The sequence below is a fragment of the Colletes gigas genome, unplaced genomic scaffold (assembly GCF_013123115.1).
Source record: "Colletes gigas isolate AHSC1104 unplaced genomic scaffold, ASM1312311v1 Colletes_gigas_Sc00067, whole genome shotgun sequence".
Lineage (NCBI taxonomy): Eukaryota > Metazoa > Arthropoda > Insecta > Hymenoptera > Colletidae > Colletes > Colletes gigas.
The window spans coordinates 83,793-107,905 of NW_025106696.1; the positions used below are offsets into that span (position 1 = coordinate 83,793).

Genomic DNA, 24,113 nt, shown 5'->3' on the forward strand with positions numbered 1-24,113 from the left:
AAATCGCAATCACATTTTGCACATTATTCTAAAACATTTGTGGTATTCGTTTTCAATGCGATTTAAGTAAGCATGTAATGTATAAGATTTCATTTAATGTTTTCTTTTCTAGAGAAGATAGAGAAAAAGTTTATATAATTTTTTTTATATAAAATTTAATTCGTCCTAAGATTTATATGAAACATTTAAAAGATTTTTTATACATTATGCCTATATATCGGAACAACTATGAAACAAGAGGTATAATCTGTAAGGAGTGTATGCGTGGCTAGGAGAACCGTTATCGTTTGCGTCGATAGGAGTGTTTAGTCTAAGCTAGAGTAGGTATCGAGTGAGGTGTTTAGGTTTAAGCTGAAATACGTTTTAGAGACTGCGTCTCGAACGTGCGTTTTGTTTAGATCATTATTATAAGATAGGAATAAGGAAGGGTCGACTTTGACTGCAGGAACGTCACTCTGTATCGAACGTTAGTCGAGAGCAATCACAGTTTTACGTTTATGATCTTTTACGTTTACGTTTTATGTCTTTCTTTTATGTTCTTTATGTTAAATAGTTAGTAAATATTAAATAATATAATTACATCGTTACGTTTAGTGTTCACGTATTTGAATCCGTCCACACGCCTTTGAAATGAGAACATAAAACTTAAATGTAAAGTTTCATTTAAATTCATTCAGCTATTTATATTCAATCGTATTAATAATATACATGTGTGCTCATACATGGGAATAAAAAAAAATTTCTTTTTTTTCAATAATTAAAATATGATCAGGAGGTCTTAAAACGTGTATTTCCGTAAAATAAATTTTACAAAATTTTTTTTTCATTATGGGTACTTTGCTTATGTGCGCCTACATAGGTCGGAAAGTAAAAATGCCTGGCCAGTCGAGAATCCAAATCGTATGCCGTTGACGGGAGGTCGGATTTCAGTTGTTTAGAGCGAGAAGGCAAATGTGAGCCTTGCTCTCTCGACTCCCACGAGGCGATCCGAAATTACTTCGGGCAGCTTCGGAGAATCGAGAAAGAGGGCATGCGTCAGTTTGCCTTTGTCGACTTTCCGAAACTCCACGAGCTCACGTACGCGTATCTGGCATGTGTGCGTGTGCACCCGGCGGTGCTTTTCTGGCATCTCTGATACGCATACAGGTGACTTCATAAAGATGATGAAATAAATTAATAAAAATAATAACAAATAATGATGTAATGTCAATTAAATATTGCAAAAGGAAAAATATATTCTCATAGAGTATAAATATTTATTTTTTCTATTATATATACAAAAATTGTTTTTATATTATTGCAAAAACACCTCTCCTCCAGCACCACTCTGCCAACCAAAATGGAACATCCAAAGAGTGTCTATTATACCAATCCATTATAACACACTAAAAAAAGTAGAAACAAATAACGAATTAAACCCAAACAAGATAAACGAAATTACTAAAGAATTCGTAAATATTATCAAAACTGCAGTAGAAAGACATTTTGGGACTACAACACACACAAGAGACCAAAAACAAACTGTACCCTGGTTGAATACAGAATGTCAAACTATGAGAAAGCTACCATATCTTTAATCAAGCCAAAAAACATCTTAAGAGAAACTAACAATAAGAGTAAAATCCTGTAGAATAATCAGAGAAAGTAAAAAACTCATGGAGAGAATGCACATTCTCACTTACCCCCAAACTCTTGCCAAAGATATTTGGAAAAAAATTAAACAAATAAATGACAGCTACACATACAACAAAATCTACTTCCTTGAAACCGAAGAAAACAATTTCGACACTAAATTAATTTAGTCTCATCACATAAAACTCCTAAAAGAAATCTGCATAAAAATATTGATCATTATTTAAAAAGCTTGGAAACAACAACAAAACAACGCGCGCGGAAGGTCACCGTGGGGATTTTAGTGGATAAGTTCCGTACCTGTTTATTCTGTATGAGGTGAACCCAGGGAGAGCCAGGATGTCTTTAGAAAATTTCCCCCACATAAAACAAATAACAATAATACATTCAAAAATAGACCTAATACAACTCATGGCACTGAGAAACGCTACAGGTGTTTATTGAACCTGCTCCACTAGCAGTATTCTGTTCAAAGGCAATGAAATATCTCTTGGACAGATCCTGATGTCAATGTGACGTTAAATAAAAACAAAAAAAAATTGTTATTTTTGAAGTTTCAAAAACAATAGAAACAATTTAAATAAAGAATAGGAAAATACTGTTTAATAAACATCTTAACGAACAGTAAAACAATACACTTTTATTTTTCAATTCCTTATAAAGAATGTATTTTTTTATTGTTACTTTACATTATATGTTTGTATAAATATATTCACATACGCGCAACTGGTTTTAGACCCAATATTGAAAAGCATTTTTCCATTATAATTGCAGTAGCTTCTGTCAATAACATACGTCCCATATTTACATTCACTACTTCTCCAAGTTTGTTCTTTTCAACGCAATAACAATTATCGTAAAATTCTGTGAATGTGCATGCGATATCATAACAATATTCGCATAATTGATGCAGATACAAATCTTCCGTAATTTTAATTAGTACGTCAGGAAACTTTATTAATGCTTTAGCTAATTTCCATTCCTTCTCATGCTTCAATGAAATTGGAGTATTTTGTGCAAGTTCTTGTAATTTCTCTCGCGAGATATTAGCCGCCCTTGCAATAGAGTATATTCTAGTTAAAGCATATAGTAAATACACTGCAGTGTTCCCTTTATCTTCAAGCATTTTATCAAAAGAAAATACATATTCGTGATTCCTGTTATGCGACAAATCCGCATACTTTATACATCCATAAGCAATAGATTCTTGAGCCAATTTCAACTCCTCTTCCGTAAGTACTTTGTCACGTTCTCTATCTTTTAATTTTTGGAGTGCCCTTTTTAAACCTTATGTAAGAAATAACATATTTAAAAATTTATCAATTACAATATTACACTTAATAGTATTTAATACATTACCTTCATCTAATAAATCATTTAATTTCACTGTATCACCAGATCTAGTCTTAAATTTCTTTTTATCTTGACCAAGAACTACACCAAATCCAACATGGTCTATTCGATGACAATTTTTTAAAATTCCTACTCGTTCAGCACAGCTTCTTAATACTTGAAAATGCTGAGATTGGCCAGCATCTGTTACATATATTATCTATAAAAATTGCAATAAATCATGAAATAACAGAAAAATACTTCGCAAAATATAATATAAAATTAAAATGAATTACCCAACTAGCTTTTTCATCTTCTAGTCGTTGTCTAAGTGCTGCCACATCTGAAGTATCATATGTAAAACCACCATCAGATTTTACAATAGTTAAAGGTATACCATTGCCATCCTTGCCCCACATTACTTTTCGGCCTTCGTCGTCTTCTAATAGTCCTCTTTCATCTAATTCTTTGACTACAGCTTCCATATGTTTCTGATAAAAAGATTCACCTCTTTCTATTAAATTAATGTTCAATCGATCGTATACCTTTTGGAATTCTATATTTAGAAAATAGAAGAAAAGTATAATAATGCTATTTTTTTATAATTTTAATTTAAATAACGCAGACAACTTTACCTTTCCTAGAGACATCACAAATTAATTGCCATGCTTTTATCATATCAGGATCAAATGCTTGTAACTTGACAACACAATTGTATGCACGTTTTTTAAATTCTTTGTCTTTATCAAACCTTTCCTTTGCTTCTTTATAAAAACTCTATAATGTTTAAAATGTTCAATTAATAGAATTATATTTATAGAACTAAGATTTATATAATGGATATAATAGAAAGATACTGAATTATATTAAATTACCTGAAGATCTGTAATAGGTGGACATGTAGTTAAATAATCAGAAAACCTATCCTGAAGATGAGCTATTAACATTCCAAATTGGGTGCCCCAGTCACCAACATGATTTATTCTAAGTACATCATGCCCTAAAAATTCTAAGAGTCTTGCAATACTATCACCAATTATAGTGGATCTTAAATGTCCAACATGCATTTCTTTTGCAATGTTAGGACTAGAAAAGTCTACGATAATTCTTTGTTTCTTTGTATGTGGTGGGCATACTTTTCCAAGTTTTACTAAGTCACTCAACATTGTCTGCGCAAATTCTCGTTTTAAATATATATTTATATAACCAGCATTTGCGACGTCCAATTTAGAAATTAAATCAGATTCTTTTACTTGTGACATTATACTTTTTGCAATATCTTGTGGAGATTTTTTAATTCCTGTACAGGTACATAAAATATATTTATTAATATGAACAATACTTTACATGACACAAACTCTTATTTATATTAATGTTGACTCTTACCATTACTGCTAAGTTGTTTAGCAAGCGGCATAGCACTGTTACATTGGTAATCCCCAAATTTTGAATTATTGCTATATGTTATAATCACTGGAGGATTAGGAACATCTGGATATGCAGTAGAAATAGCATTTTCAAATAATTCAAATAAAGTAGTATATACACTGGTGACATTACATGCAGTAGTTATCATTCCGCTTTGTGTTTTTGCTCTATCAGCTTCGATAGTCTGTTTAAAAGGAATAGAAACACGAAAAACATGTAATTGAAAATACAGCTAAACTGAACAGTAAAGAAACAGTAGATTTTTGTGAAGCATACCCTTTTCAAAATAGCTACTCTATGCTTTAATTTTATATTTTCTTGTTCTAATTTCATGTATTCATCTTTAGTTACAGAATGTATTTTGGAGTTATTAGTTGTAATATTTTCTCGTAGAAATTCGATTTCTTGCTTCAAAAAAGCTATTTCTTCTTCCTGTATACAAAATGGATACGAAAATTATAACCTATATGTGTCATTTACTACGAAATTACATCTTAGAACTGAGTATTAATGCAGTAACTATAAATCAGTAATATAATTTACCGCTGCAGCTGCTCTTTTATGGAAAATTTCTAAATTTTGTTTAGACATTGTAATCAAAGTATATGTTTTATTAATCGTGTAAAAGTAATGCACGTGGATGTTTCAAAAAACTTTGTTTCAGTATAAAGGACGTCGCCCACTTTACAGTACGGCAACTGCACGGTACCCGACTAATGATCACACGTTGACACTGTTTGCCGCATATTTAATAGTACAGTATCAAAATTTAATGATCTGATGATTTGGCATCGATACCACATCAGTGCATCGGTAACATATCAACAGGGATAGTCATTTAACTCTTCCACTTTAATTTTTCTTGTAAACTACATGTTGTATAAAAAAATGTTTCGATGAAAGTTGTTTGGTATAAAGAGAAGCATACACAACAATTCATTTCTTATTATTTTCCATTTTTATTAAAATATGAAGGTCACCTTGAATTTTTTAACTATAATATGTAACTTTTAATTATGTCGTTCGAAAGTCTATTGAATACAGATTAAAAGATTATTAAGGTACATGGGATCAGAAATCAATATTTATCGAGATATACTTCAGTGAAAGATGGTGGATTCCACTTCCACATAATGCTTGTCTCAGTTTCAATATTTAACTCAACTAAAGAATATTTTGATAAATATTAATTTTCAACCCCATGTATCTTAGTAACTTTTTATTTTGTGTTCGATAAACTTTCGAATGACATGATTAAATGCTCTTCACAATAATTAAAAAACTCAAGGCTACTTTCGTATTTTGATAAAAAAGGAAAATAGCATAAAATTAATTGTTGCCGTGTATGCTATAACATGTAGTTTACAAGAAAAATTAAGGTGAAAAAATTAAATGATTCACTCTGTATGTATACGCTCTCTCTCTTTTTGATGTTCGACTGCAGAACTTCTGACCTTATAAAAATAAATACGTTTAAAATGACATGTAAAATAATTCTTTTTTTTTCACAATTTATGATAGATAAGTGTGTATGTGATGCATCTTTTATAACTTTTCCATCATTTTCGGACAAAATGGAAATATCATAACCATCATAATATTAAAAAATAGTGATATTGCTATCGATTACAATTGTTATTTGTTTCAATTAGCGTGCATATACTCGAATTTCACCTTTGCAAGGTGATTTTTGATCTAATATTATGCATCAGCTTTATGTTAACTCGATTATTTCTTCGAATATGGTCAAATTTTTACAACAATTGTCTAAATTATGAATTTCTATCTCGAAAACTTGAATTTCTACAAATTTAAGCCTAATACCTATGAAATAGGTAATAATATTTCATATTAGGATACGTGTACTTCTGATTTCGTTTTGATTACATAAACATATTTTCTGTTAGTTAGGTGTCGTCTAACTTACAAGATTTACTTGATTCCTAGAATAACAGTAAGATGTTTATTTGCTCTAAACATAAATAAACAAATGAAAGCAAAAGGTTGTTAATTTAATATAAATATTAATTAATTCTGACTAATTTTTTTTATATTGCATAAATAATAAATTATATTTTTTTATGAATAATGATATCATATATTGCTTTCTTAAAAGTGTAATTTCGACACACTATACCATTCTATGTATATTAAGCACACATAGTATTCCATTTTACAAGCATTATGAATTTGATATACATAGAAAATGAGGACCTCGGTAAAAATAATAAATATTTTCTAAACCGTTCTTATATTTTAAATTTGGCTGTTACCAGTCAAAACACTATAAAATTTTCTATAAATTTATAATGTTTAAGTTTTTATAAAAGTTCCACAAGCAAGTGATACATGTGCAGGCAAAGAATAAACGATTTAAAATTTTGTCCTTCGAGAATGCATCGGGGCGGCAATTAACCTAGGAACGCCTCTGGATAAGTGTCTCCTCCTCCGCTTCTCTTGCAGACCAGGTATTGTTGCAGACAAATAAATCCTGGAATTCAAGCGGAACGATCAAATAAAGTCTAGTCTGATGGAAATTACAGATGAAAGAGAGAAAAAGAGGGAGCGACATCGTCGATAATCGTCAGGCCGCGCTGCGGATAGAAAGAAAAAATTTCGAGAAGGGGTTAGCGTACTAAACAGCCACCAGCCCAGGCATCCTCTTTTGTAGGTTAAAAAGGCGAACCCCTCTGTTTGGGACGAGACGAGAGACGGGAAAGAAGGACTCGAGAAAATTTAGTATTTCGTTTCGTCGATATTGTACGATTGATATCGGTCGACGAATACCGTGAAATGAAAAAATGCCAGATATAGAATATGCATAATTCCTCTTCCTCTTTCTCCATTTTTTTTTTATGCTTTATAGACGCGGTGATACCCGTCTCGCTCTTTCTGTTTTGTGTAGGAAACGTTCGTCTCGGGACTAGCAGCGATCGCTCGCACATGTACACGTTAGCAGGTTGGATGTGTATTTATCGAGCATATAGATCCCTGCAGGAGTGCAGAAAACGGGGTGACTGAGGTGCTGCGGAGTGAGGACGTTGGGGCGCTGCTCTCACGCACATAGATCCTAGCCCGTGGTACAACTACAAGCACAACCAGCTGCTAGCGATGGCCTCGAACGCTTTTTGGATCGTCTGGAACGGACGCAGGAATTACAAACTTTCTTTAAAATTCAAGATATCGGTGGAACCTTCGATTTTTAGACGATTCTTGAACCTTCGGGCTGGAAACGTTCAAATCCGACGCTGCTTTAACGATTACGCGTTGCTATAATCTTTTACTTCTACAGAAAGGGAATTACATTCTGATTTGCATGTTCATTAACATTGTCACGTTATGTATCACTGTCCCTGAAACGTAGCTATGTTTCTTAGTTTCAGGAAACCTGTCAGACGTAAATCAACGAACAGTGCAGAGAATACTGTTAGACAATTATAATATTGTCTAGACTTTAAAGGTTTGCGAGTTTAAACATCCAAGCAGTCTCTATCTCTCCAATGCAATAATTTCTCAAACTTTAACTTTTCGCGGAACTCCTCGATAAAGAATAACTCTTGACGAGCTACCCAAGTAGAATTAAATTATTACTTTTTTAATATAATTCCTTTAAGGGCTAATTCTATAGACTAAAATAACGAAATAATGTTCCGAGGTTCTTTTATTTTTCGACCTATAAGGAAGGGTATTGCAATCAAGATTTTCAAAAAAATTTTTTGCTACGATAAAACACATTTTAAAATACTTTGATAATGTTTTGACTATTCAAAAAAATATTTGTTGTTATGTGCGTTACTCAATAGCATAATTAAAATCTGATTAGATTTTTAGTAAAATCGGTTCATGGATAAGGATGGTTATCTCTTGAATTTTTTTGGATTTTCTGATATATATTTGTGATTTGTATACATATTAATAAGTACTTTAAACAAATCTTAAAAAGGATTGTTTAATTACACATAAAGAAGTAAAATGAACTTCTCTATTTTCCTCTAATAGACTTTATCACAATTTCGATATTGTTTTTCATCTTACTTTGGACAGTAGAGTTATCCTCTAAAAGGATTACCGGTAGTATGAATACCTTGTATTTTAAACGTGTTTTTAAAAAAAAGTATATTTATATTTATAAAAAGTCTATTAAATTTAAATGGTTTCATCTTTCTTTTGTTTAAACTTTTTTATATGTTGTTTACACGCAGAAAATTAAATTCGAAGAAAAATTAACGGACTCGCATGGCTTTTCTTAAAAATTATTTAATACGATTTAATAAGAAATTATTTTTTTCGTAGAATAACATTAAAAAAGTGTCACTATTTGGTAGTCAAGTAAAATTATCTCATTGCAAATGAAAAAATCTAATTGAATTTGCTATATTCTATTACTTTTGATTGAAGTAGAATGAAAAATAGTGAATATACTTTAAGTACAAAATAATGCCGATAAAATTGTACATAAAGTTTCAACTATTTTCTAGTCCTAATGAGTGTTTTTTATAAGTATAAAGTATTACAAGAAGCATTTTTTCTATCCAACTGTAGTAGAATATACTTCGTTTTTATTTACTGATCTATAAACATTAAAGTCTTGGTTATCCGAGTCCCGTTTGACGGAGATTCCGTATTATCTAAGGTGCTTTGAGCTTTACGGTAGAGAAACATGTTTTCTTCTTAAGACAGCTATGGAACGTAACAAAAAAGAAGAAAAGATATTATTATTAAACAAAAATCTATAACTTCATATTTGTCAAAAGTTTAATGAAAATTTCACTCAGTTAAATAATTATATAAATAAACTTAAATATACATATGTATGTACAATATTACATTGTTAAACCTATTGACAAACATTTTATATTTAAATATAAAATATCATGGATAATGATAGTTAACTTTTGTATATTTTTGTTTAGATATATTCGTTATTTGTAAATAATTTAAACAATGTTTCAAATAAATCATGAAGAAAATTCAATTTTACATAAAAAATTTGATGAAATATCGTTTTGTTTAAATAATTATTATCTCTAATTAATATGGTATCAAAGCGATGCGTCCGAAAAATATTGTATCCTTGTGTCTGTTAATTCTTTTTACGAGCCTGTGGTCCTTCAAGCGTTCGTAGATTATAATTAGACACAATTTAGGTGTTACAAACACTGTTAATACATTTAAAGCCTATCCGTAAAATGAAAAATTGAAAAATAATAAATAATATAATTAATTTGTGTGAATAAAAATAATTAAATTTTGTTCAAAATCTTTAAATTTTCAATTTTCTGTAAGCAAGTTGGGTATTCTAAATTAAGATTATTCGATTCTGACTGCGTTTAAAACTATCCATGTGTGCTTGATCCTAGTGGACCTCTATTAACCGAACAACTATCTTAGCTATCCGAATTGTATTGTCCGCCGTTCGGGCCGAATAAATGAGGTTCGACTGAAGATTGCAATATTGATTTCGTCCTTGAAATTAAGGGTTGAAAACAGTTTTAATATCACTTTCAGTTCTTGATACGTTATAAGAACCAAAAAAATGTTATTTTTCGGTTTGGATTACGATTCAACATTATATCTATAATAGGTACGTTGTAATAAAAATGAACATTTTTGTTGGTGCTATCAAACTTTTGACACTTGACATCAAATATGTATTAGTACGTGTTCTGCATACAATGTGTCATTTTCACAAATTCAGAATATGCAGACGCAGAACGGAAAAATAACAATTATAGAACCAATATAATATCGGTTCCGAAGAATCGTAACCGAAATCGAAAGAGACTAGAATCAATATAATAGTTATATTGTTTTGATTCTTATAACTGCTTTAATTTATAATTGATATGATAACAGTTTGAAAGAGTTATTTTGAAAACCATTTGATTCACTGCTCAAAACGATATGGACTGATTGGGGTGATAAAATTGTTCTAAAATTCGTAAGGGAGATTAAATACCCATCGCTAACAGCGAGAGCACGTACGCTCACGACCACGGTCTTGCGCTTACGTCAGACCACCCCTGTGTATACGGGCTCTGCGCGCACCCCTACACGGAACCGCGTGCAGCAGTACCAGCAGCAGCCCGTCCTCTTTTCTCTGTGTGTACGTACCACCCAGCGTGGACGTGGGTGAGCTTGGTGACACCTCAGTGACGTCAGAGCCGATCGTCAGGCGCAAACGAGGTTGCCCACCAAACTACGTTAGAATGACGAGCCGATAAACTACCCATCAGGGTTTCTGTGGCGGGCGGGCCAACGGTCTTGGGGTAAACAGTCATTGTCAAATTGTTTGTGCCTCGCTCAAGTTTCTTTCAGTAACGCGTGCAATGCGACCGTGTGAAACGTGAAACATCGAGAATGTCGAGGAGTGTCCAGGTCAGACGGTTGCTGAAGCGCGTTCTCTGGATTCTGGTTTCCAGGTGGCCGCCGTTGGTTTGGCCGACGATGGCGAGCTCGGGATCGACAGTCGACGGTGTCGGTGTCGGCGAAAACGATGCCACGACAGGTGTATCTAGTGCCGGGCCTAGGAATCCTCTCATCTGCAGTGTTTGCCACGACTATTACAATGAGCCTTGTCTGCTATCCTGTTTTCACACCTTTTGTGCCCGCTGCATCTGTGGTCCTCACCTTGATGGAAAGGTCACCTGCTCCATCTGCGGGTAGATAACAACGACTGTTATTGCATGGCGTCCTTAGGGTGGGTGGTGATCCCAAATTTGGGTTAGGTTTGGCTAATATCTGCATCGTATCATTTCTTCTACTAATTCCATTCTTTATAAATTCTATTCGTCGCATGTGCATCATAAAGTTGTACTTCAAGCGTTTGCTCCAAGTGTGACAGCTATTCTATGAATCGTACTGATGTAGAAACATCGTATAAACATTGATGTTATATTTTTAAAGCACCATCCTGTATACTTTATTTTTATGAGAATCCTTAGTCATCATATTTTTCCTGTTCTATGCTATAGTTCATTTAATCAGCTTCACGCTATATTTTATTCAATTGATTTCACACTCTATTTCATTTAGTCTGTTTTGCACCTAATAATAGTAACCATTTAATGCTTTTTTATGCATATGTTTATCGTGTTAATATTCCTGTCTTTGAACAATATCTGAAATTCATCATGTGTCACATATATGCAGAAATTAGTAAATACATCTATTTTATTGTTTACAAAAATTGTTGTCTCTTGTTCGACTGCAAACATCTATTAGGAACACACTATTTCAATAGCCTGTAATGCGTGTAGTTTATAGATCATTATGCAAGAATTTTTTTATTTTTACTATAACTTTATTCTTACTGTACACTTTTTGTTTTTACATATTGTTTCTGTTGGAATCTACTTTTCTAATTTCTGAATTTTCGTTTATGCAATGTACAAAGGATCTCTTCCAATGCATTCCATCTTGAATACTTTTAATTCGTTTGAACTTTTTTGAGTCTAAAATACATTACTATATCTAGGCAACAGACACAGCTAAAAGATGGGGCACAACTACCACCCCCCGATCAGCTGATACGTCAGCTAGTTGAGTTGGCAAACTCTGAGAATCCACCATGTGCCAACTGCGATAAGCGTGACAAGTCTACCATGTTCTTTTGTACAACATGTGGTACGTATCAAAGATTCTCAACTATAACTACAAAGTAACATCCATTATAAAGAATAATATTGGGAATTACTTTTTTTACTGTAAAATATTCAAACATAGGACAAGCACTATGTAAACACTGCAGAGAGCACACTCACAGTGCAAAGATGTTTTCCACGCACGAGGTGGTACACATGAGCAAATGCGCCAAAGATACCCAACGTCGTTGTTCGACTCATGGAGAACAATATATAATGTACAGCCAGAGTGCCAAATGTATGCTCTGCGCTACCTGTTTCCGCGACACTCCGACGGAAGCGAGGCTCCATTGCGTGGACATCGAGACCGCTTGGCAGCAAGCGTCTAAGAAAATGGAACGAGTGGTCAATTCGATTTGCGAGCTGCAGGCCGGCGTACGAGATGGAGTGCAGGCTCTGAAATCTCAGCTGGATGAACTACGGCACAGTCTGGACTCGGAGAAAAGGGCACTGAACTCATTCTGCCAAGGAATGCAGCAAACAATTACAAAGACCCAGGGCAACGTTCTGACGGAACTGCAACGTCAGTACCAGACTGAGGAGAGGATGATCCGTAGCCAACTGCTTTCTCTAGGTAGTGCGCATCCAGTACTACAGATGCATTTGATGTTGTGCACCGCTTTCACCAGCGGCGCAACGAAATATCAATTTCTCGAGCTAGCCCATCCGATGCTGGAGCGTTTGGGTCGCGTTGCCCAGTTGGGACATCCCTCGAGGCCGCCTTTAATGACCGCTCATCTAAAGACAAACTACAAGAGCGAATTTGCCAGAACGCTGCAGCCATATATAGGTCATGCGCAGGTACCGAAAGAGTCGCTGTATGATCAAACTCACGCGACAGGTCAACAACAGGAACCGCCAGTGATTCAGGTAGCTACTTATGTACATATATACCTATGGCTAACTTCTCTCGATTATAAACTTCTCTATCTTTACGTTCATATTACAAGTTTCTTTTTCACTGCATTTCTCGCGCACACTTCTGTGTAAGTATTTTTGTTGACAGGATTTTACTCTCGATATATGATGTGGCTTGTACTTAATCGTATGGTAGTAGTCTAGTAGTCAAATTAGACAGTGATTATATTCTCGTAGCACAACTGGCCACTCGCCAGATACAGAACTTTTGTTCCTCGCTAGTTTCTTAGCCGGATGTGGTAGTCAGTATCAGAAAGTCTATTTGAATTCGCGTAACACAACCTCCAACAAGCACGATCAGCAATTATTTGAGACACTTTTTGTTTCTCAAGCAGAGCAGCAAGACTGCACAAAAGATCCCGACGAAGGGCGGAACCGATTGTGGACCATTTTCTAATCACTGCCGAGCATTTGATACTCAACTGAAAGAATTAAATCAACAGTTGCTCATCGTGAAGGAACGTTTGGAGGAGCTTCATCGTGACGTGGCTCTGTTGAGAAGAGCGAACACTCCTCCGTTAGGGATGCGTTACGAGAACGTAGCTAAAGATTGCCGGTTCCTAGAGCGACAGTTAGAGCATCATCAGCTGGAATTGGAACGGCTTAGAAACGTCTTCGACGCTTTGTGGGATGAGCAGTTGTGTAGAATTCGCATAGAGAAAGAGATTTTTCATTCTCAGGTACTGTAGTAATTGGCCCCGAAACGTTATCCTTATTCTGGCGATACTACAATCTGTAACTTCGATTTCTGTGTAGATGAGCGACATTCTGTCATTAAGGAATCAAGTAAAGCAGTTGCAGAACCTCGCCCAGCAATTGGAACCATTTGTAAAATCCTTTTCGACTGGGGTCACAGCCGGTGAAGTGAATATGGCAGCCTCGGATGCGGCAGGTAATCAAGGTCTGCAACTGTTGTTGGATCATTTGGCATGCTTACAAATGCAAGAACCACCGCAACAACCGCAGACTCAAGCACCGACAAAAGATCATCGACACTCGCGTGCCACTGCTACCAGTGCCGATAATGCACTTTACATGAAAGGTAAATACTTTAACGTAGCGACAATTTAATATATCCATAAAACACGCGTGGGTTTTCTATACAGAAACGAAAGAGGTGCCAACACGTTGTCGCACACCCAGTGGTATTGAAGCCGTTTTTGACTCCAGTGGAAACATCGTTGTCTACGGAACTACTAAATCAACCGACTCAAAGAGGGGAGTCCTCAGCCAATTACTAGAGAAAGCTAGGACTAAGGAGGATCGCAAGAAGTCCCCGGGTAGAGAGGAAAGTCGCGATCGGAGTCAGAGTCGACGATCCAGAAAGTCTCCGGACGGTTCGAAGCCCAAGACACCGCCGGGTCACTCATCAGCCAGCAAAGTACGCTCTCTGTACCGCTGTTTAAAGGATGGCAGCGGCGACGCGTCCGCCGAGGGGCTTGATCAACCGGAAAGATGCACAGACGCCCAGCAACCACAGTCACACATGACTGGTAAGATCAAATCCGTGAGGATCGCGTGCACGAGTAAATAGCATTGGTAGCAAGGACAGGTATGCCTGGGACGAATCACGAGACGGACTTTGGATTTGCCGATGATGCGGTGACTTCCACTGGATTATGTAGATAGCATTATAAATCGATGTAAATAAAACCCTGATTAATGCATACGAGAATTATTATATTTCGTATCGCGCCCAATTCAGGACCGTCGTGCGTGCAATTTGTTTGTTCGTTTCTGTGCAAGTAAGGGTTATTCAGCAGCTAGTTAATTAAATTGATAAAACAGACGAAACACTGGTAAACATCACGAGTGTTGGTGGTTTTATCGATTTTACTCAATGAATTTAATGGGACACGTCAATAATTTGTCGCGCGTGTAACGAAACATTGCCTTTGTTCAACGCAGCTGCATCATTGAAGTATCCCTCTCATCAAACACCATTAGAATCGCAATTAAATTAATTAGTGTGCGTGCAACGCAGTTCAATTAAATCCAACGTTTGACTGTTTTTCCACGTGATACGAAACGATCAAACACCTTGCACAGGGAGTAAATTAGGAATGATGCTCGTTGGCCTAATTCAATTGTTTGTCAGCCATGCTTCTATGTATTCCCGCCTACTACGTCAAAATTATAGGTCCTCCGAGTGATCTAACCACAAAACTCAGATTTTAAGAATACATGGGATATCTACACATCGAACTGTAATACATTTTCTATGAAAATAATTTGCAGCTAGAGGTTCCATGTGGGGTTATGGATATTTTTGTTTTTTTTACAAAACAGACTTCAAGTATAGTAAACTGTGCCTAAAACAAGACATGAGAACTTACAAATGTCTATCATAAGTTGCATGAAGTAATGTAGCTTTTCCATCAGTCAGGTTTTATCCTCCTTTTCTCTTAAGCGACTCGCGTGCTTTTAGCAGGTGAGGAAGGGGAGTATCAACGAATTTCGGAGGCGTCGAGCATGGGGGAGGCCAAGAAGCGCGTGCAAGCTCAGGTGCACGCAGTACCTGACGAACAACCGATCCCTACCAACAAAGGTGTGAAAGTGTATCCAGCCAGTGACTCGGAGGACGTGTTCTATGCAGACGAGAAAGCATCAACAGAAGTCAGAAGACGTCGGCGAGCCAGTTGCGACAGCTTGAGCACTACCGGCTCTGGGAGCAGACGATCAAGCATAGCCGATGAGACGGTAGGTCAATCCGCGCAGGATCCCAGGAAAACATTGGTTGTTTTGATCGGACCTACACCAAAGTCGTCGTCTCTGGTGCAGAAGCAGCGTTCCTGGGAAACATTCCCACGATTGAAGAGCAAACGTGATAGTTCTGCGGCCAGTGACGGGGCTGCATCGTCTCTTGGCCAGTTGAAGAAAGCGGACAGCTTCGAGGGACACGAGGAAGCAGTACGCACTTTGGTGGCAGCAGTACAGGAGAACAGATCGCAAGTGCACCATTATCATATGCACCATCATCGCCATCATCGGAAGAGCAAGACAAACTAAGCTAGATCTTGCTCGAGGCAAAACTACGATGGAGGTTCAAAGATTTTCCTACAGAAATGTCCAGCCTAAATAGCCAATATGCAGAAGAACAAGTGCCCCTCTAACGTGTTTTACCTTTATTGAGTTATTCATAGCAATGTTACCGTCATAAGATGACGAATTACGCTTGCTCTTCTTCGAGGTAGAGCCACGGTAAAGATGCTAAGAACTTTGCTCAGAGGTGTCCAACCCAGATAGCCAACAGGCAAAAAATGTCTCTCGAACATGTTTCATTTTTATCGAGCCATCAATGGAAATGTCATATTCGTAGGCATCTTAAACCAGGTGTTTCCAATGCATGAAATTGTCTCTGTTAGGCTATCAATTGCAACATCGCCGTCATCACTGAAACAGTAAGGCTATCCAAGCTCATTCTTGCTTTAGGTAGAGCTGTAACTTCAAAGAACTTCCTTCGAAGGTGTTCACCCCAAGTACCACCTGTATCTATGACACCTTTCACTTCTATTCACTCATAAATATCATTATTGTTATCACTGATACAGCAAGATTAACTAAGTTCACTCTTGCATTAGGTAGAGCCACGGTGAAAATTCGAAGAGATATCCAGCTCAATTAGTCTCTCGCCTCTATTAGATCATGAATTGCAACGTCACCGTCATCACTGAAATAATAAAGTTAATAACGGGTTCTGTAGAGACTCAGATTAGCCCAGATAGTCAAGAGACTGAAGACTAGGGCCTCCAGGCATTTTTCCTTTGTTGAATCATCGATAACAACTTCACTAACATCACTAAATTAAAGTTCTTTTCGCTCGAAATAGAGCCGCGATGAAGAATCAAAGAGTATTCTTCAGAAGTGTTCAAACACAGATAATCAATAGGTGTAACATTGGATGTTTCTTCAACGCGTTCAGTATTTTTTATTGGGTCATCATGACTAGAAAGAAGTTAGCGAATTTGACAGCTGTTACGCTGAGAGCTTGTGTATAGAAAATCATTATACGGCATACGATAACAAGAGATTTCGGCTCGACTGCATTTGGCTGTCTGGGAGGGAGTTAAAAATCCTCCAAACGCCTAGCATACATTCGGGAAAGTATTATCGAGGGACTATAGCTTTCGATCATTAGTACATTGTTATTAGTAGAGGAATATTGTTACGAGAAAAGGTATTATGAGAAACCGATTCTTTTCTAATATTTTGAGCGTTTTATTAGAGATATACGGATACGACGATGATCAAAAGGGCATTTCGCATCATGTACATATGTACGTTACTCGGACGGATACGATCACAATTACCGGGGAAATTATTCGTCGTTACAACTGCCGTTGACAAAGCATCTTCGAGAAGTGTACCTTTAATGGTTACTTTTACGAAAACTGTAACACTGTTTTTTTTTGTTACTCGATTCTAGGCTAAGTTTTCAGCTGTTCGTATTGCCTTATGAAATAAATTCGTCGAGGTTACTCCTCCCGTCATGTGTCTGGCTGGAATTGCTTCAGGGTCAGCCATCAGCCTTCAGCGTAGGACGCTTTTCTGTTTTTTTTATTGAATACCTTTTTTATTACATTTTGAAGCGCCGAAGGTCACAATATATCGCTGCCAATAGGAAACTAATTATACATAAAAACGAAGAGATGCGCGAGCACGCATTATCGACGAGGACCTTAAGTGACGGTTTATGCACTTAGAGGCTCGAATTAGATTAGTGCGAACACGTAATTGTCGATAAACTGTGCATGCGTAAACACAGAGGCACGGATCGGATTATTGCGTAAAATAAACGAAAGGAAACAAATTTCCAACCCTGCTCAAACCGCGCGTCTACGTAAAAAAAACTTTCGACAAAGATAAAAGTCGAACGAACGAACTGATTCGCTGTAATTAAACTTTATATATAGTAACAACTTCGAGGTCGAATATAATTTATACACGGTATATACTTGACGTCTAACATTGTTCGACAAACGAATAATTTCGAGAGAAAAAGGGAGAAAAATGTTAGCGAATTAAAACACTACCAAACCACAGTACATACATACTATGAATTTAAACGATGATGCTCTCTCATGAGGAAGAATAGCCTAATTACAAACGTATTCGTAATCGACAATTCCACGGGGATTCATCGTCTGCGATACTCCAACGATTGCATGTTCGTCTAAACGTTTCGTACTTAATCACAGGAGATATACACTTCTGCTACGAAATGTGAAGGTTCCTCATGAAAGTTAAACGCGATCGTTATTGTTCATTTTAAACGACTAAAGGAATCATGATCTTCGTATGAACCGTAAGGACGTTACATTTATAGTTAATATACACGATTAAGCATGTATGAGAACTATCGAATTGCTGATAATAGAGAAATATACAAGTTACAAACGCACTATTTGTTTTCTTCTGATTCTTTCCTTATTAAAACAATGAATTTTGTCTGTATAATAATTGATTAAAATACGTAAAGAGTGCGTCCGAATAACATGTACAAGCGAGCGGGAGGAGACTCCTTATAAAAAAAATAAGAAAAATATGAGAAATTAAATTTATTCATTTTCAGTTTGTTTTCGAAATAATCAAGTTTGAAAATTAGTTTTTCATTTTATGTACTAAGGTACGATTTAGTGAGCGACGTATATCGTAATATCGTGTTTGTAAATAATGTTCTACAATTTTTGATACACTAATCAACTCGTCAGTCCATCGTGAATCCTCAGTTTTCACTAAATAATTTGTCAGAACAATGATTTTCAAAAATTGGAAGTACCGTACTTCCACGTGAAGAAAGCACACCGTGTTTACATTCCCACTTCTGTTGCAGTCCGTTGACTCACAGGTATTGGTCGAAAATGGTGACAGCCAATCAGCGGACTGCAGCAAGAGTGGGGATGTAAACACGCTGTGCCTTCTTCTCGTGGAAAGACGCTAACATTGATATGATCCTAGCATTGGGAGCCTGTAACGAAAATTATTATATGTATATGTAGGCACATATGTACATACATACGTATACATATTATATGCTATAGACAACATATGTTGCTTGGTTGAATCCTACCTTAATCGTAAGTATGTAAAACACAAAACCGATTTTCGAGCTTGATTATCTCGAACACAAAGCTGAAAATGAAAAAATGGTATTCCTTATATTCTTCTTATTTTTTCATAAGGTGAATTAAAACATTTCCCACTTGTACATGTTATTCGAACGCACTCTGTATGCATGTATACTATTGGTTTATTTCATATTTTTGAGGTTTAATTCAATGCATAAATTCGTCAAACAAATATTCAAAAGCGACAATAATTTATAAAATCAGTTTATAACTTATTATCAAAATTTGTCGAAGTGGCGAAGTAAAAGTGTCAAAAATTACTTTTTATTCTTGTACCACATATGATAAAAGCAAATTTTTTTAACCCTTTGCGGACGAAACAATTCAAAGTGATGCATTTTTTAACTAGTCATTTACTTTCTTAATGTTTTTTCCAGAAAATTTCGAAATCCAAAATTCTGCACGTGTATGCATTATACATATAACACTAAAAAAACTTCTTGAAGTTATGTTTACTGGTTAATAATCTTTTTTTATTAATAATTTATATAAGCAAAATTTGCAAACGGGAGACAGAATGAGTTCATAAATCACGTTAATGGTTTATATGTTCGGCCACCCTTGGGAAAAATTTTAATGGGAGATTCTAGAGGTCAAAATAAGACGAAAATCAAGAACATCAATTTGTTGATAAAGGCCTCGTTAAAAAGTTATTAACATTTAAAGTTTCGCCTGTAAAACGGCAACCTGTGAGCAGCTGCATATGCATGATAGTGGTTCTCACTCACAAAACTGTAAGCTGATAATAAACATTAATACATGCATGCAGTTGTTCGCAGATTGCCGTTCTGCAGGCGGAACTTTAAACGTTAATAACTTTTTAACGAAGTTTCAATCAACAAATTGGTATTCTTGATTTTAATCTTATTTTGGCCTCTAGAATCTCCCATTAAAATTTTTTCCAGGGGTGGCCGAACACCCTGTATACAGAAAACTAATGCATTAAAATATTAAGATAATATACATATATTTATTTTAATGCATTAATTTTCTATTTCTCTTTTTCTTTTTATATCTGTTCAAAACATTACAGCAAATACGAAATAGTAAGAAAATACAGTAATTATTGCAAGATACATTTACTTTTGACGAAATGTATAAGGAATAAAATTATTTTTATTTACAAATCACGTGAATTGTAAAAAAAGCCAATTGTATTTACAATCTATGCTACATACAATAACACGCTTGTTTTGTTTACAATTATTTTATTATTTGTTTTATTTTGTTAGATTCATTCGTATCAGTTTCGTTTGTTGTTTCCATGTTGTTTTCATTGTTATTTAGTTCATTGTTTTTATTAATTTTAGCAACATTTTTGTTATTTATTGCTGACAATTGAGTCAATCCAAATAAATTCAGAAGAGTACCTGTCTCCGCATTTTGCAAAATAGACAATGCATTTTTGAATTGGACAATTGCATAATTTAATGAATCCATATTAACGTTTCTGCTAACATTTAACGTTGGTTCAAATGGATTGTAAATATAAAGGGGCGCACTTTCTCGTTTCGACTTTTCCTTTCCTTCTTGGATGCATATTCCACACGAACTAAATTTAAAGGTTGCGTAATATTCGAAAAAACCATATAAAAGGATAGACACAGACTCTTCGTTCATTTTTTTTTTTAAGTTTGCCTGTTGTATAAATGAAGTTACATATCTTTCTCTTCCAACCAAGTCCCGTCCAACTAAAAAAAAAAAATATGAGTATTGATTTACTAAGGCAAAGAAGAAAAGAATTATTTGTTTTCATATGTACCTGCAAAACTTAAGGTATTCATGGGAGGCAATACACGTTCCTTCTGTAAATAAAATATTATTAAAAGGGTAAGAGAGAAGTTCGTTATCCATCGTCCTGGTGTAAGATTTGTTATTTTTCTACAGTATGCCCATTTACGGATTGTGCAAACGAGTGGTTTGACCCGCCAATCCATTTCTCCATACATAAATAGCACTTCAGACATACGAATTGCAATCCTGTAGAATTAGTAGGTTTAAATGTAATTATAGTACACAGGAGACTAACAGCATGCAATACATACTTATTGGTGACACAAAGATCGCATTGCATATGTGTATACATATTTACAAACTTAATTATGGGAACACGAGCTTCGAGAATTTTTTGTATATTTTGAGTACCAGGAATAAAATTGTGTATTACTGAGGCTAATATTGATAAAAATTCCTTTTGTGCGTGTCTCTCGTTAAAAGAGTAAGGTTTTGAATGAAATACTAAATTTGATGAAATCTCCTGAAAAAGAAATTTACTAAAACCAGCTTTTGATGACACAAACACATTATAACTTGCACTTACACTTCTACATGAGTTGTTGATTTGACACACTAAGTCGAGATCACATCCTTTCTGTCCAAAACCAGTTACGGATGAGCCAAATGGTAGAATAGAAATAGTTGGAAATAATTTAGAGAAAGTAAGTTCTAATTGAAAAGCAGTATAAAATCTCAACCTTGTTTCAATATCTGTAAACTTCAGTAAATTATGAAGCTCAATCATTTGTTCAGAAAGCTAAAACAGTAAAAAGTTTTACTACTTCTTAAATATAGTATAGTATTTAATATGTTAATACATTACAGGTGCTTCTTGGTTTATATGTTTCATAATTGATGCAGATGTAGGAAATGTAAGACAATGGTGTAGAAATTTCTTTGTGTTATTTGGTTCAAGCTGTGATGTTGTATACCCATCTTTTTTACGAAACCACAACATTGTTGTTTCCAAAGGAATATGTTCTACATCTTTCATATACTCAACACTATCGTTTATAATTTTTATAGAATTGGATGATGCAAATTCCACTAATATAAAATTGGGCTGAAAGCAATATCAAATTATACCATAGTAAATAATTGTCTAATGAAAGTACTTATGCTTAGTTAAATAGCTTGTATATCATGTAAATCTGAGATAAAATTGTTTAAAGTATATACATACGTAAAGACTTTTTGTTATATAATGAAACATATTTAAAATCTTTCCATATTGATCACAATGATGCTTAAACTCGTCAATACATTGATATGTTTGTAATTGCACTAAAATACTTCTAGATGCTTGGTTTCGTCTAAACTGAATTATATCGTTAAACGTTTTCGTGTCATAATTAGTTACGAGCTGAGCAAATAAGGAATCTATAAAATGTATTTTATATATTTTATTCAGTTTTGGCTATTGTTACCTATATAAATTCCATAACAGGTTAAAATTATTAAATAATAAAGACAACTGTAAAAATACTTAAATAATATGACCTATGAGAATTAAGGACAATTGTTTAAATTTAACATATTACTTTCTTACAATTTAAGACAGTAATGTTACAATTATATTATCAATGCTACCATTCAATACTCAATGTAAATATTTTGGAAACTATTAATTAGTTTTTATACCAATAATTGAATTACACAAAAGAAAATTACGAAGAAATAATAAAAGTCAAAGCTGAGTGAGAACACTTTGATATTAAGTTATAGTGCAGACATAAGAAATAGAAACGAAAACATGATGAAAATACTACAATTGAGGTTACTTTGCTTCCTATTTTGTCAATTTAATTTTGTGAATATCTACTTACCACTCAACTTTCTCGACTTTTTTGACTTATATCTCTTTATGTTAACTGTATGTTTGCAATAAAAACTATTTAATAAAGGGCAATAATTTGTACAGACACGGTGAATAAGCGCCATTATTAAATTCTCTGCTTTCACATGAAACACGTGTTATGCGTATACGCGACCGGTAATTTGTTATCCATACAATTCAGTTTGCACCAGTATATAAAATTATTTTCCAGTAGATGTCGTTCAGTCAACGAGTAAGTAAAAATTATATTGTATATTTGATGGGGCATGAAAAGTTAATTTAATAATACTAGATTAGGGGGCCAATTTATCCCGTTTTCCCCGAGACAGTCCCTTTTTTTGGTAAAATTTTCCGATGTCCTAAGTTTTATACTAAACATTCTGCTTTTTTATAGAAATATGTGGGTAAAGAATTTTATTTCGTTTTTAGGGACCGAAAGGGTACATTTATCAAAAGGCGGTAACTCTGTGTTTCGTAATTTTGTAAGTAGATCGTAGAAAAACTTTTTTATATGGCCGACCGTAAACTTCTATATAAGTTTTTCATATAATTTTGATCCAAGCTTTCCCAAGCTTTTAAAATTACAGATTTTAATTCGGACACTATATTATACTGCTTCCCACCTTCATATAATATTTTATTTATTATATCCCAAATGTTCTCTATAATATTTAGATAATCTGTATAGATATTTAGATTTTACAAGTGGTTAACTCAATATTCTTAACAAAATTGTTAAAGATTCGTTACTATTCTTATCTCAGGAATGATTATATATTTTGTTCCACGTAATATTAATATCAGTTTACAAAGCATATAAACATGTAAGTGTAAGTACGGTTAGAAAATATTTTGCTTGAACGAATCGAGAAGAATCGGAGTCTACATCCCTCGAAAGGAGCGTGATACAGCATCTAAGCCAGGCGATGACGTAAATATAGGCTATCCTTTTCCTCGCAACATCCGCGACCGTTTTCCTTCTTTCGATTCGTTTTTACTACCCCTTTTTCGCCAGACTCCTTACGGTAGTGATGGTTTCGAGTTGTATCGAAACAACAATTTTCAAATTTCCTCGACACTGTCAGAAATTATACTTATTTACAAATTTTTGGAAAGGTTCCATGGACTAGATCCGATCAATTTTATATGTATATCAATGTTTAAAACTAACGACGTATTTTAGACAGATATGTATATTCTTTGATAAACAGTCGCCCTACCTCACAATTTAAACGGGAGGGGGGATTAATATAAGCAAAAATTATATCGTATGTAGAATGATTATTTTGTAACTTAACAAATTTTCATTGAAATAAAGATTTGTTTATGCAATTTGAAGTATGGGAAAATTAATTTAATCTTTTATCTGAAATTTTGTTTACTTTATTATTTTATAATATTTAATTATTAAACATTTTC

At 34.5% G+C, this 24,113-nt stretch overlaps 3 protein-coding genes across 3 annotated transcripts; 1 reads left to right on the forward strand and 2 right to left on the reverse strand.

The window, feature by feature from the left end:
• Positions 1–2,301: 2,301 nt before the first annotated feature.
• Positions 2,302–5,255, reverse strand: LOC122403636 (arginine--tRNA ligase, cytoplasmic). The gene is made up of 8 exons (XM_043407258.1): positions 4,936–5,255; positions 4,669–4,824; positions 4,351–4,576; positions 3,840–4,264; positions 3,600–3,741; positions 3,261–3,520; positions 2,992–3,184; positions 2,302–2,919 (listed from the first exon to the last, which is right to left on the reverse strand). The coding sequence occupies exons 1-8, from the start codon at positions 4,981–4,983 to the stop codon at positions 2,345–2,347; spliced, it is 2,025 nt and encodes a 674-aa protein (XP_043263193.1). The 5' UTR covers positions 4,984–5,255; the 3' UTR covers positions 2,302–2,344.
• Positions 5,256–10,468: 5,213 nt separating this feature from the next.
• Positions 10,469–16,280, forward strand: LOC122403633 (RING finger protein 207-like). The gene is made up of 8 exons (XM_043407255.1): positions 10,469–10,661; positions 10,815–11,054; positions 11,870–12,018; positions 12,118–12,905; positions 13,289–13,633; positions 13,710–13,995; positions 14,060–14,446; positions 15,382–16,280. Exons 2-8 carry the CDS (start codon positions 10,840–10,842, stop codon positions 15,960–15,962), a joined length of 2,751 nt encoding a protein of 916 aa, XP_043263190.1. The 5' UTR covers positions 10,469–10,661; positions 10,815–10,839; the 3' UTR covers positions 15,963–16,280.
• A 4,004-nt stretch (positions 16,281–20,284) lies between these two features.
• LOC122403640 (poly(A) RNA polymerase, mitochondrial) lies at positions 20,285–22,813 on the reverse strand. Its single transcript, XM_043407265.1, has 7 exons — positions 22,684–22,813; positions 22,041–22,237; positions 21,681–21,920; positions 21,402–21,614; positions 21,127–21,338; positions 20,844–21,061; positions 20,285–20,772 (listed from the first exon to the last, which is right to left on the reverse strand). The coding sequence occupies exons 1-7, from the start codon at positions 22,796–22,798 to the stop codon at positions 20,285–20,287; spliced, it is 1,683 nt and encodes a 560-aa protein (XP_043263200.1). The 5' UTR covers positions 22,799–22,813.
• Positions 22,814–24,113: the final 1,300 nt, after the last annotated feature.